This window comes from Pempheris klunzingeri, chromosome 4 (genome assembly GCF_042242105.1).
Source record: "Pempheris klunzingeri isolate RE-2024b chromosome 4, fPemKlu1.hap1, whole genome shotgun sequence".
Classification (NCBI taxonomy): Eukaryota; Metazoa; Chordata; class Actinopteri; order Acropomatiformes; family Pempheridae; genus Pempheris; species Pempheris klunzingeri.
Window position 1 is genome coordinate 7,044,620 of NC_092015.1, and position 15,235 is coordinate 7,059,854.

Sequence of the window (15,235 nt, forward strand, 5' to 3'; positions counted from 1 at the left end):
GGTCTCCAGTTCTAGGCCTGTGGATCCATATAAATGTAAACCATGCATTGTACTGTTTGCTTTTGTTGGGATTCTTACCTTTACGTCGGAGGTGTCCCTCTGGCAGTTTCTCCAGGAGCGAGCAATAGCTGAAAATGTGCGATCAGGATGGTCGAATTTGTTGTTATTGGCACTAAAAAAGAATGTAGTGAAGGGCTCCTGCACAGAAAAAAAGATCACAAAGATCAAACATTTCCACCAAAATCTAAAGTCCTTGCCTTTTCCATCATCTTGTTCTCCATTTTGATTGCAATCATCATAATCAAAATAATGAAAATCTCAGTGCTGTTTTCAATTTACTGGATTGCCATGTTACTTATTAATATGCATGTAAATATTCTGAGTTATCTGCATTATTTCATTGATATTCTTTTCTTTGGTAGACTAAGATCTCTAGGATCTCTGCTGAGATCAGTCATTCATTGGATCCAAGCCTGGGGGAGAATTAATTAGCGCTCTTCCTGAGTACAGCAAGCCATAATGATAATTGGCTCAAATTTGGTTTTCTCAGCCTGTGATGGCGACCATTGCCGGTTGGAGCGGATGGATCATTCACCAGAGGAAGAAAGGGATTGTGGGAACAAACCTACAGAAGCCAGTCTAACTGCTGTCAAGGGAGCTCCCTCAGTTCATCAGCCCTTTTCTACGAATGATGGGAGAGGAGGAGAAATACAGTACAAACTCCCCATAAAGCTCCTTCAAATTAATAAGCTGACTTCAAAATCAAATGCACACCAACTCAAAGATGGCGTGCAGGTTATAAGGGCCTGTTTAGTGGGGAACAGATTGGGAGTGCGTTTGCCTCCTCCTCCTCTTCCAGAGTAAATGAGGACAGTGCTCAGTAACCTTGATGGACATGTCTCTAGCGCTCACTGGGTTGCCTGAAACACATAAACCTGTCACAGCAGCCTGTGTAAATCATTACCCAGCCACTCTTTATTTAGTTCACATATGCCGGTTTACTGGCCTGTGAAATGTGTTTTCTTGAGCGCCATTGGTCTAACTCAGCCCCAATCAAATTGAGATGTCGGGCTGTTTCCTGTGCAGAAGCCGACAGACCTCAAAGTAACACCATCATCAAGTCTGACAAGTGACAATCAACTAATGCAGACTCAAAAATGAAAAGCTGTCTGAGAATGTGAGCTTGACTTCATTCCCATTCAAACACTTGACTAATTTGGTGATTTTGAACACAGTACAATAATGGGCGTGAAGGTGGTTGAAGGAGTGATTTTGCTCACTATTCTGACAAGCCAGTGCAGGGTGGAAGCAGCTGTGGAGTAGTGCGAGTTGTAATGACAAGGTGGTGTCTGGTCATCTTCCCAAGTCTCATAGCGTTCAGCGTAGAATGCTGCACGCTTCGGATTCAGGGCACCAACAGGCTGGAAAGAAAATAAGGGAAGAAGAGGTTCAGTTCCTGCAATGACGTAATTCGGTTCTTGTTTGCCACAAGTAAAACAAAGGGTTTCCCCTCTAAGCAACACTACAGAAGTTTCCAATATGGAAGTCATATGCTTTAAGGCGAATTTCAGCTGGAATATATCACTTCTTCCTTTGTTGATGCTTCCTTTTCTGGCATGCACCTTTAAGATAACATTATCCCATAAATAGAAATCATTCTCTCACTGATAAAACTTTTAATAAAGAAGATAAACTTTAATGCAAAAATGATAAGGTGCTTTACATTAAAACATCTACTAAAACAACCAAAACTAAAGCAATTTTTTGAATATTAAAGAGGAAGTAGACATCCTAACAGTATTACAAACTTCAGGTCTATGTTTATATATCTGTATTGAAAATGATCATGCCCAACAAAGTTACATCAAACCACAAGAACCACAGTACACAGTAACCAGCTAGTTATCCTAGTGGCATAAAACATAGTATTAAACCTATACTAACCTTTGAGGGCCACATTTACTGGAGCAACACCTCTATAGAATTTAGTATATATTAGTATTTAGTATGTCTTTTAACACAGAGCCTTTCAGTGTGTACTTGCTCAAAACCACGCCCAAAATCACAGCCAGAAAGAGATACAAGTTTTAAATAGAAGTCAATATCAAGTAAAAGTATCAAAAATAGTAATAACATAGTAATACCCCATTTGAAGTTAAAGCATTCTAGTTACTGGTCTTTCTATTCAGAGAGCAGCAGAAGGCCTGTAGATCTGAGGACTATACCGGCCACATGTCTTGGCAAGACAAGTCAATGAAAGGATTTATAGACAAGTTCAAAGATTTTAAAATTTACATTATGTGGAACTGTAAGCCAGCATGCTTGCTTTACAATAGAAATAATATGAGCTCTTCTCCTTGCTCTGACTCTCTTATCTGCCTTCTCATAACAACCACACAGACGGACTTAACTTGCATAACTGTGACATGAGGTCAGTAAAAACTACATTTTATGTGCAGTTGCTCAAATATATAGCTTGTTGAAAAACTGGAAGTGAAAACTGATGGCATTCTTAACAACAGGCAAAACTGTAAGCTTGTTATGTTTCTGAAAACTTGCAATGTACTATAATATAGATAAGGTTAAGATTGGAAAACATTTGTATGGGTTTGGCCTATGGTCACCTAACCAAAATGATGGGGTCTGTGGGTCAATATATGACCGTGCAGGCCAATGCTTTAGTATAGAGTATGTACTATCAAATGTATGAAGATAAATCTTTTTGTAACCCAAAAGTAATTTTTTTTTTTTTTATACACTGCACCATCTCAGATCTTGTATTCTCCAAAAACAAGAATTTTGAGTCTCAAAACAGAAAATCTTACTACTAACAAATCTGGCAGGTCACATGACTGGTGTTACGTGTAAATTACATTTGAATGATCATGCAGATATATCAAACTCCTGAAAGGGTAATGGGAAATATTCATTCCATATACTTGTAAAAGGCTTCTGTAGCTTCTGTAACTACTACTATACTTTGTAGTCTTCACTTTTTGACTCCATCACTGTAATGTGTACATAGTGTATGCAGAAGCCTGTTGAAAGGCGATTTGCTGCCAATGCGCTCATCATGTAGTGAGTGATGTGATGGTCCAAATTCATGGCTGCTGTGAAATTCATTTAAGGCCAAACTAGGCAATAAAGCTGCAGGACTTCTACTTTGATTTACAGGTAAAACTCTCTTGTTGGGTGCTGCATTCCTAATCCTAGTGTTAGGAAAGCACAAGGAATGGAAAAGTATAATTGAGCATAATTAACAGAGATTGACTTGCAGGGTCTTAGTGGTTCCTCAATAGGCTACATGTGGTGAGGCCAGCAAAGAGGCTGGGGGAGAGTTCAGAGCAGACAAGGAGCTTTACTCTGGGATTTGTCTGCCAGACCCCATTACTCTCCAGAACGCTAAAAAGTTCCTGTTGCGCTGTGTTCTGTCTGAAATTTACAGGGCTATGGTGGCATGGGTGAGCAGGATGGTGCACTGAGGATGAGGGGAGGAGATATGAGCGGCTCCTGCTAAATGTTGTGGGTAATCCATGTGGATTAACCCTGGCTGACCTGATTTACACCCAACGCATCCACCGAGCCAAACACTTTACTCAGCACCGCTACTGCCATCTGTGCTTAGAGCCCTTCTGTACTACAAGACACTGCTCCTGGGACTTCACAGGCCCTACACAATATCGTAAAATCTAATAATGTAACAACACAAACTCTGACCTTAGAATTAACCAACTGTAGAATTAAATTAAAACTGAAAAAATTAGGTATACTAGGTTACCGTTTGTTGCAGAAAATCTGTGTCAGTTTACATTACATTACACATGTTATTATAAAAGCTCCCCACAACAGATACAAAGAATCAAGTAGCTACTGAACATTTGCTACTTTAACATTGTCCAAATATTAATGTAAGAAGCAGAGGGAAACACATACAAACACCAAACCAGATTTTCACTGGTCAACAGCAGAGCCTCAGATTCTCCAAAAAGAGCAATGAATGCAATGTCAAGACTGAACATGTCAAAAACTGTAAACAAAACAAACAAAAAAAAAAAAACTCTTATTCATTGTTTTGCATTTAACGAACTGGTGCCTAATTATTGTAAAAACTAACGTAAAAGTAAAAAAGAACTGCTGTATGCGTATTTGACATCCACCCAATTATTACATAGTTAGGCCAAACCCTGGATAGAATGGTTCATTATTTAACCACAGCCTCAGTAATAATTTCAATATTGTACTGACACCATCACTGGGGCTTTTGCCCTTTGGCAGCTGTTTCATTTTTATGTGTTCTTAAGGCAACAAAATTACTCCCATTAAACATACATTTAGCGGTGAATAAATTGCTTTCTCTGCCTTTTCAATCACCCTGTCCAATATAACAGCCTTGGAGGCATATTGGCAGTCAATATTAATATACTCAGTACCACTGAATCGGTTACAAAGGGGGAAGGGAGACTGGTAATGTAATCAATGGCAGCTTTCCTACCTGAAAGCTGCAGCTCAGAGGTCAGAAGAAATAAAATAAAAACCCACAATTCAAAAGGGTCTAAGGCTGATGCCTAAAAATAAAGCCACTTATTCTAACATTATTAAAATTGCACTGTTATTCTTTTGGCTGGGTACATTTGGTATGCAACCTCAGTACGACAGACAGACTCTCTTGGTCATTTTGAAGATTATGGTATTATCCATGTGTGGCACAGTGCACATGCCTGAAGCTCTAAGGCAAGCTTAAATGGAGCCAGTGTTTTTTTTTTTTGTGGCTCTTCCTTAAAATTTAATGGCAGTCCACATCAGTGTTAGCACAATTGAATAGACTGAAAGAGAAGTTTATTGAGATCTGCATAGATTTATGGGGTGATAATAGCCTTGCATGTGACGTCTTGGCCCAGCTGGATCGGGGTGCAAGCCACAAGACGTCTCACACTCCGTAAAACTGCTGCTAGTGTAACGAATGCAGGTTAGAGCTGTATGAAAGATCCAGGTAATACGTGTGACACAAAGGGAAGAATAAGGATATAATACTAATAGTAATAAGTGTAAGAGCAGAATAAGTAAACAGGTTACATCACAGTATTGGAACCAAAGCTCACACAATGGTTATTAAATGTTTTACTTGACCATTTTAAAATAATAATATCAGAGGAAGCTGGAAAAAACTAAGTCATGTTATTATAGGCAAAGGTATGCTACATTATACATAAAGGGACTAAAGGGATATTACAAGCGAACATTACATTTTAGATTTTAGATTTCAGGTACATGCAAAAAGTACTACCTAACTCCATTGCCCTGCCACCAACCTCTCTGACTATTCCTCAACTGCAAACACATCTTGAATGAAGCACAGACTCACAGGAGAGAGATCCAAAGACATGTTTACTGACAAGTTATTTCCTATTCATTCTTCTCTTTGGCACTACATGAATGCTCTCACAGTGTTCCCAAGTCCCTCAGCTGTGTAAGCATAAATATAATAAGGACATTTTCTATGTGAATTGTTGTGCAGTGTAGAAGTAAGAATGCTTTTGTTTTGTTTTCTAGAAAGGTTGTGTGGTTGGTGCACTTGTAATTATACTGACTGCATGACAAAACTTTACCGTACCGGTTCACCCATATCACTGAAGAATTTATTCTTTGTCACAAGTTGCCGTAATCTTGATGGGAATTTGCACCTAGCAGATTGTTGAACACTGCTCAGCGACAAAATAAAGGTAAAGATAAAATAAAGCTGACAAATGGCCAACTGGATATTTCTCAGGTGATTGATACAGTTGCATTGATGCAATGCAAATTCAATGTATATTTACAACAGTCAGATGCATGTGTAGACATGTACAGATGGGTGACAAATTAAGGAAAATTATGAATAACTGAAAGCAGAAGGAAAGCAGTAAGAAAATTAAAGCTGTTCTGGTGGCTTGTGGTGCCCCATTTGTGCATTAAGATGAGGTTGTAAACCAAAGTATTGAGTGCTGTTGGTTGGTGAGGTCACTGTGTCCCTCAAAAGTTAACATTAGACTATAGGTGACTGTGACTCTCTGTGTTCTCTTCACAAATCCTGAGCAATGCCTGGTTGTATTGTCTGCTTGTGCATTCACTACCATTCTGTCCCAGTTCGCTTTTGATATGACTTTGTCACCCTATAACTGCACAATGGTTGTTACTGCGTTCCCCCCCCCCGTCGTGGAAAAAAGATGAAGAACACATATTAGCTGAATAGTTCGTAATAGTAATACTGTGAAATCTTACAATCTTCTAAATTGATTGAAAGAAATATTTGTCCTGACTGTAACTGTCCTTACCATTGAATGTGTCATAGAATGAAGGAGGGGTCAAATCCAAAACAGACTATGCACACAAATAATAAACCATGTGAAATTGTAATGCATTGACCATAAGTAGCCTTGAAAGAGAAACTACTTCCACAGCATGTTTGCCAAGACAATGAACTCTCAGCTACAAGAACATGAAAGCCTGTCATAATGTAGCTCCCACATGGTTGCTCCTAGGAGAGTTCAAGCATAAAATAAACTAAAAAGCTATTTCCAGGTTAGCCAAAAGGTGTGCAACACATACTTACAATAAAGATGGTGTATTCTGTATGAAAATGTCAAATTCTACTCAAAAAACTGAACCACTTCCACCAATACCACTTCTGATACACTTTTCTTTTGACTATGAAAGAACAGCCAACAATATGAGGAGAATGCATTATTGACTAGTTGTTTAATGAGAAATAAAAACCCACCTAAAAAAGCATACCTGTGGTCCTTTAGTACCTTTATTCCTGTCATAGTCACATCTGTTGATAAGCCCAAATCAGGCTTTGCTTACTTCCATTCAACAAAGAATAATCACCTCTTCCCTTCTCCCAGCATTGCATATCATACTGATCACAGATATAAGACAATGAAAACAACTAGTTTAGACAGTTTCACACTGCTCCCATCTGAGTTTTTTCCTTTGTAACACCTGACCCCGTGAAATACATCAACACAACTAAACAAAGTATGATCAAACGTAGATTTGGCATCAGATTCAATCAGGATCATTTCGGGTGTTGCACACCAATGATGCATGAGATGAAAATGGCTGCTCGTGAATGAGTGTGCACAGTGTGCCTCCATTTGTTTGGTTATATCTAAGCTACCTCCCAAAGAGACGCATATTGCATTTTATATTTCAAAATAAATTACATTACAGTATGTTGCTATGGTGCTCTGTCAGGAGAAGTCGCAGTCGTTTTTGCTTGCCTCGTCAGTGGCAGGGCTGCATGCAGCTCCAGTCTAATGCAATCAAGTTGCTCAAACTCAAGATAAAGCAGATATGCTCCCAAACAGCCTGACTGGAGTGGAACTGAGGGTGAAGAAGGCTCCATTATTGGAAGAAACGTGTGGAGAGCATCTTTACAGCAGCCAAGCTCTGTCTTTGTTACCACAGTCTGTCTCTTAGAGATGCTCAGCTTTCCACACAGCAGAAGTTTTGAGCAGGAAACAAATTAAAATAAATTCCTCTGTCTTAGCACAGTTCATTCAAAATGTGGTTAGATAAACAAACATTATTTCAGTAATCGTAAGATGAACATGTATGTCAACACTTTAAATAACATGAATTGAGAAATAGGTTAGTGGTGTCACTTTCTGGTGTTGCTTGTCTCTTGAAATGATATTTTACACATGATGCATCCAATAAATGTTAGTCAGTGAATGAAGAAGCAGTGTTAAACCACGCCCGTTTCTTACGCAATTTTGTGGCCATCACATCATTTAACAGCTATGAGAAAGATTAGCTTCCTCCAATCTATCATCCACTTGTCAATCCATCAAGAAATAATCGTTAGAATCTAATGAAACACTTCACTGCATTAATGTGTTTGACATCCAAATATGCAGAACTCTGGCCCTGAGGCAAAGCAATGCAGTGTTCAGTAGCACTGTTCAGAGCTGACTGAATGCCCAACCAGCAGGTAATTGTAGGTGTGTGCAGTAGGTTGTGGAAGATATTATTTGGCAGATTAGCACAGAGCTCCAGCAGTTCCAACAATGCTGTCCATCAAGTGACATTTGTCATTTGTAATTTGACAAACAGGTCTCATGAACGACTATCTGTGGGAAAGAAAGCCTCCCAGATTGTACACACGCCAGTGTGGGATAATGTGAAAAAAATTTAGGAGCCCCAACGATGCATTAATTTATAATCTTAGCTGCAATTACAATTTTATGCAGTGTATCAACCTAACCTTAAGAGTAATGATATGACAATTTATCTTCATAATGCTACAGCTCATTTTATATGAGGTGATTACACTATCAGAAATAATAATAAAATAAACAAGAAATACGTTTAAAAAAATAGCGCAGTAACTATGAGGGCTGAGTATCAACCCACTACTTTTGTGTGAACATTTATCTTAAATGAAAGAAAGTATTTTGATAGAAAAACATGTTTATAATCCTCAGTAATTGGTTTCATATTGCGAAACATGGGTAGTGGGTCAAACAATTTGAAATTACACCCAGTCTAGTTACTACACACACAGTATGCGTGGTACACAACCACTGGACATACACTTTAGAGAGAGACGCACAGTCCTAATATACCATGAGCAAGTCTCTAGAGACTGTGATGCTACCTCTGATCCATAATTGAACAAAAGGGCAGGCCAAGCAGAGAGTGTGGGGGCCTCTGTCCCTCCCTGCTACACTAGCTGTGAACTTTTGGAGGTAAGAGCCCTGGGGTTCCAAGGACAACTGTCAGGAGACACAGGCTGTGAACTCATGCTAATGAAGGCAGCTCAGCCCTGTAAACAGCATGGGAGGATGTCACTGGAATACATTACAATACATAACTGTCTCCCCAGGGCAGGAGGGGTACACATGGCTCAGTCCTGATCACTCCACCCCTCACCCCCCCCCCAACACACACATGCATACACACATCCCACGGCTCACTCAGCCCACCTGGATACCCCACAGGCCGGACCTACCAAAAGCAACGAGAGCTGAGATGATGGCGGCAAGACACACAACTGAGTAGTTTGTCTAAATTGTTCTGGTTTTACTAAAATACAGGAATATGCTCCAGAGCAGCAGGAGCTCATTTTTCAATTACACAACAATAACTCTTCCATGATTCTTTGAGTTTCATAGTAACACCCCCCACCCCCCCAATTTCAAAGTTGTCAAACCCAACTACAAAACATAGCACACAGATGCCTTGAAAAGCTGAAAATTGATACAAATTTTTGAAAACTGAGAAGACGAAGTGAGGCTCTTAGTCTGGATGTCAGTGCATTGAGGGAAACTAGGGGAAAATGAGCGAGCGATAAAGTGAGCAAGAGAGAGAGCTCAGACAGGAATGCGGCTGTTTTCAGGTCAGTGAGCTGCAGTGTGCATGTGCAAGAGAGAGGGACAGAAAGAGAAGGGGGTGGTAAACAAGTAAATCAGGCCACAGTATGTGGCAGAGCGATCTGCTGCCTTTTCCTCTGCAGTCAAAGACAGAGCAAACATAATGCTGAACTTTATCTCCCAGGGTTGTGGGGCATTAGTGTCATTGTGTCTGAGCTCTGGTGATTTGGCAGCGTTGGCAGAACTCTTGCTACTGCACAGCTTGATGCGTTTTTGATCCACCACATTTACAAAGACTGTCACTGCAACACTATGCTTATGACCTGTTCCTATCAGTTCATCAACCTTGAAAGTGAAATCTAAGCAAAAACTTAAATTACTAAATGGTGATGCTTAATAAAATGACCAGCTCTAATATATGCAAATGTGCTTTATTTTTGCCAGAATACAGTATGTGGTTAGTGTTTGTGTAGAAATGTACTGTAAAGATAAGGCCTGGGCAATAGTTCAATATGAATTCTCAAGTGATGATACGATGACACTGTTCTACAAATATTTGTTGTCTAAATTAATGATCCCTAACAAGCTGTAATTCAAACTAACAAAATGAGTTTTGTTTTACACATATGAAGAGTTCCGTTTCAAATGCAGCTCAAGGAATTAGACATGTTTGATTATTTTTTTCAATGATCATTTAATCTTAATCAATTTCTGTATGATGATATTTGTTGATAATGACAATAACTGTTTTTGTCCACTTTGAGGCAGTGGAATGAAGCTGTTAACATTGAAATATTACTATTCAGTAATGAACCTTTTAGCGAGCAGTTGTTTATTTACACATCCAACAGACACATTGGTCATTCAAAGTCGCGTCTTTGGTCACTTGGTAATGTAAATACAATATTCACTCTCACACTTTTTGCTCTGTTTTGGTCTTCATCAGCTCCAACTGTACCACAAGAGAAGTGGGAGCAAACAAACAAAAAAGTTGAACTGTTGAGTTGAGCTCATAGAACTGAGGAGACCTGCAGAGTCTGGTGATAATTCCCTGTGGGTTCATCACTGTGAGCATTCACTTAAAATTAGATAATGGTGTCAACCGCATGGCCCAGACCGCCTTACTTTTGGGTCACATGATGCAGCTAAAGCCGCCTTGCTGAAAGAGTTGTTAACTGTGAGCAGGATACTGCATTGTTTATTATACACGGCGCATATGGTTATAAAAAATGTAGAAAACTCTCTAACCACATGCTCAGACAGTAATATACCAAATAAATGGGGAGTAAACTTACATAAACTATTTGAGTGCATTTCAGGATGTTACTATCAGCATTTTCCACTTTCAGCATTCCATTGCATGAGTTTAGACTCTGCACATGATTCTTTAGCTATTAAATATGATATTATTTTACAGTCTCTGCCTTAATAAGGAAATCCCCTGCCGTCAGGGCCAGCTACCCCTACTTGACGCCCTCCCCCATCATACTGAGGTGCATGGCCAAGAGGCCTTGGTACCTTTGAGAGATCTCTGAAGTTCCCTGGCAAGGTCAGGTCCAGCTCCTCTGAGTCATAGTTGGTGAGGACCCAGGGAAAGACCGGGTACTGGTTCAGGTCATTGTATGTCCTCCCTAGACGCATAGAGAAGACAGAAATCTGTGAGTGATGAAGGCTTAGACGGGAAGAGAGGGGTTGGAGGCAGGGCAGGGTACACTTGAGTCTTCAGTTACTTTGGGGGATCAGCATGCAACATTCCTACAAGCCCCCAATCTCAGAGCCCTCAATCAGACGCACTTCCTGTTTCAAACGGAGTCTGCCAGGGAACCACATGCATTAATGGCAAGCTCACTCTGCTATGAGAGAATGTTCTCTGTGCTCCCCATACCTTTTTCCTGTTGAGAGTGCTTTATCAGTGAACCATGGGAGTTACAGGAGGCCCGAGGTGGCTGTCTTTAAGTTTATAGAGAACATAAGGATCTCTAAGTTGTGAGGAGTGGATATAATTAGGGGGATATAGATTCTCCTGAGGGCCATGACTCCAAATGCCTGAAATGTCACTACAGTCAGATGCGCTGATTGGCCAGATGTGAATTCCCTCTATGCTCTGGCAGTGGTAGTATGGTTTTCAGATGGCAAAATGTGTCATACGAAATATATGGGAAAAGCCAGGAGCATGTACCATGTTGTCATTAATACTGCACTTTTCTTTTGAAGATGATAGTGATACAGCTGTGGGGTCATTTGATGGCCAGTCGTAATCCAGGATTGGGACAGGGCTGCTTTGGATAGTTTTGTTGGAGTCTTTACTGCTGGTAATAAATCAAGCTAAAATTTAGGCTCAAAGCAAATTAATAGTAAAAAGGCAACAACATTTTATTTTACCCACTATGAAACTTTTAAATAAATTAATTAAATCAAATTAATTAGAGGGAACAATACTAATTCTAAGATAAGACCACATTCCTATGACATCTTTATTTGATAGACATAACATTTTTTTCCAGAAATATTTTGCATGCTTTTATTCTTCTCCTGTGTTGGTGTATATAGTAGATCATCTTATGACATACTGTAAGAATGACTTTTTAAAGCAGAGGCCTGTGGAAACTTCAAAATTACACATTATTGCATCATTACACAAGAATCATTGCAAGAAATGACAGTCCTGTACATTTCTACATTAAAAAAATTACATTTTAAGCTTATGAAGCTGTCAGAGAAACCAAGACTATGCTCAATCAGCAAGTTCAGTTATATAAAGCACATGAAGATGATGTTCTTAGTCTTATAATGTAACGGCCAACATACCGAAAGCTTTGAGCATTTTAAACCAAAGCAGTATCAAGAGGTGGCAACACTAAGGTCAAAATAATAAAAAGATGGAAATAATCCTCCCAAATTTGCTTGCTGGTGTCTTTAATGAGTATTTACAAAATTTTACCTTCCACCAATTCAGCAGGCGTGTCTCTGCTCACTCCTGGACTGCAGCAGGTTGGCATTAGATAATCTAAATCTAGCTGAGCGAGTGATAATGTGTGACAGGCTAGTCAATGGGAAGGCTTCTACAGAGTATCCAGGGTTTGGGGAAGCCACAGAACATAATTATCCAGGTTAATGCCACGTACTGAAAAGCGGGCAGAGTGTGGAAGAAGAAGAGTCAGGGGCATTGGTGTGGTTCAACCCACTGGTGCTGAGTCCTGAGTTAGGGTGGCAGGATGTTAATAACAGTGGAATAGTGTTTAATTAGGAGACCACTTCCCGTTCACACCTCTTCTCAGCACTTCACCCCCCTGCCTGTCGGAAGCCCCACACTATTCTGACATCCCTGTCAGCCCAGGTCATTACCAGGGATTTTTAATGAATTTTGGGCATGTTTTTCTGTCTGCCTTACATCTAATTAGCTGACAATAATGTATCGAACTCAAGCACGAGCTAAATATAAATATGCATGAATATGCAGCGAGAGGGAGGATGACACCTCGCAGAGCAGAGTAGCGTGCAGTCGCTTTCGCCTTCCCTGTTAGTTGCAGTTCAGATCAGAGAGTCGACAACAGAACCTCTCAACTCCGCAGACACACATGTGTACGCTCTCACAAAGCCAGACACTAATTATCTGGCAAAATCTGCTGTGCCTGCTCTTTGCTTCAAACAGCACACTCCCATGAACAGTGAAGTCTACCTCGCTGAGCACCGCTTAAGGTTACAATGGATTCTTAAACAAATATGACATACCTGAGGCCACCTATACTATGTTTCCAGTGCCACTGACACATAAAGTTTATTGATCATGATAGCTAAACTTAAAGTCATGAGATTCTAATGGTGTAGAGATTCACATAGATAATAGACTAAAACTTTACACTTCCACCAGTTGTAAAATTTGTGCAGAGAAGGAAGAAAACAAATCAGAATCTATCTATTTAACTGATAGCTCAGAAAAAGTGAATGCACTATTTTCACACCTTCAGCTACTTCCAGATTAAAAGCATAGAGCTTCCATTTGTCAGGCATTAGGAACCCTTACCTGAAATAGTGTTGAGAAACATGAGGTATTCAAAGTTGGAAATCTCTCTCCTCTGCCACCGTTGGGTCATGTTGGAGGATTTGAAAAGTTGCCGTGGGGTGGCCAGGGAGATGCGCCTGGAAAAAAAACATTTCAACAGCAAATCAAGAAAAAGACGGTTGTTGTTAGTTACGGATATTTGACAACTTTTATTCTTAAAGTTTTTCAAGTAAAGTGCATAAACTGTATGTGAAGCTATGCTTAAATTCAAAGGATTGGCTACATCGCTGAAAACTGGTAGATGATAAGCAGCGCTGTGACCACCAGGTCAGTTTTAGAATGATCCCAGATCATGATCCTTATGATACAAGAATTGTCAAGCTGCAAGTGAGAGAATAATTGTGGCAGTGGTTTTCACATTTACACAATTTCAATTCCAGTAGATTGCATGCATAAACAGGCCTGTTAGCACTATGAGAGTCTAAAGAGAATCTGTGGTTTTCTCTGTGGTCCGTGGCCTGGCTGCAGCCATGCTATATAAAGTCTTCTGTCAAAGAATTAGGTCAGTTCAGTCAGGGTCAATGCACATCCACTTCAATGACTGGAGCAATGGGACTTCACATGACTCTGCTCCTGCCCAGGCTGCACAGAGCCCTCAGCACACAACACTGAGAAGGTAACATCATGAAGTAATTACAATATTTGAAATATTTAACAGTGTTAAGTTCATTTTCTTCTGGCATGTGAGGCCCACCTGGCTTGTGGAAGTCCATAACTGGTGCCCACTCCTACTCGAGGAAGACTGTAGACCACTTTCTTTACCGTGGCCTGGTCAGGAAAGTTGAACATGACTGACGCTGCGAAACAGTGAGAGATATCACTTGGTGATGAAGAACTGGACAAGAAGGAATATCAAATGCTATAACTGGCACTGGCACTTACTTCTGTTGGCCATAAAGACTTCCATCGCTGTGTTTTGCAGGAGGTAGCGTCTGGAGAATACTGCCCGAATCTCACTGAACATCCACTTCCCATGTAAACCTTCAGTGTATGCTAAGACCTAAAAGGGCCGAAAAAAGAAGATATATAAAACCAGAGATCACCACAGGTTACTGGTGATAAAGACTACTGTCCATTTCATTTTGTTCACTATTAAAAGTTGCATACAGATTTGACATACATTATGTCACAGATAGAATGACAAGTCAAGTGTTGTAAGAGGCTTTTAGACAATTGTGTCACTTTTTTCTGTGGGATTGAAATGAGGAAAAAGTTGTCTATGATTTAAATTATATGAACTAAATAAAGTATTGGTGTAAACTGAGCCATTGATTTGTTGTGATATGAACACTAAAGCAATCTGAGAGCCTATTCTGTTTTCCAAATTCCAAATTGACCTAAGAAAAGTTATTCTGAAGAGAGATCAGGGTTCAATATTTGTTTACTGGTTTACTATTAAAAAAGTTGGCAGCTGCTGCATTTTTAATATTTCTTTGTGAACTGTCTTTACTGCTTATGGACACCACAACAATAGTTGGTAAGACACAGAATAGTACTCTAACACAACTCATTGTTTCTCAGCCAGCTTATTCCTTTAACCACTGTGCTACTAAAATTTGTTAATAACTTTTCTGTGTGTGTGTTGTAGTCAAAACTGATTATTAATATCTCACATGCACCATTTCATTCATTCTTTATTTTAACTTGTAACAAAGCTTTATTAAGACCATATCTTACAACATTTTTCCACCCAATCTGAAGCTCTCTATAGATTGACTTTGAGTGTTTCACACTTTTCTGGAAAGCTTACTACAGCAAGTGGTCAAAAATACAATCCCCTGGGTCAGTGACACATAAATAATCAATAAAAACCATC

The 15,235-nt window shown here is 39.7% G+C and overlaps 1 protein-coding gene across 1 annotated transcript in view; it reads right to left on the reverse strand.

The window, feature by feature from the left end:
- Window positions 1-15,235, reverse strand: part of nbeab (neurobeachin b) — a 191,559-nt gene that overhangs the window by 21,211 nt on the left and 155,113 nt on the right. The window contains exons 41-46 of the mRNA XM_070828730.1: window positions 14,302-14,419; window positions 14,114-14,216; window positions 13,381-13,496; window positions 10,875-10,987; window positions 1,281-1,421; window positions 79-198 (exon numbers count right to left, since the gene is read on the reverse strand). Of these exons, the coding sequence (XP_070684831.1) occupies window positions 79-198; window positions 1,281-1,421; window positions 10,875-10,987; window positions 13,381-13,496; window positions 14,114-14,216; window positions 14,302-14,419 (711 nt within the window). The remainder of the gene's footprint in view (window positions 1-78; window positions 199-1,280; window positions 1,422-10,874; window positions 10,988-13,380; window positions 13,497-14,113; window positions 14,217-14,301; window positions 14,420-15,235) is intronic.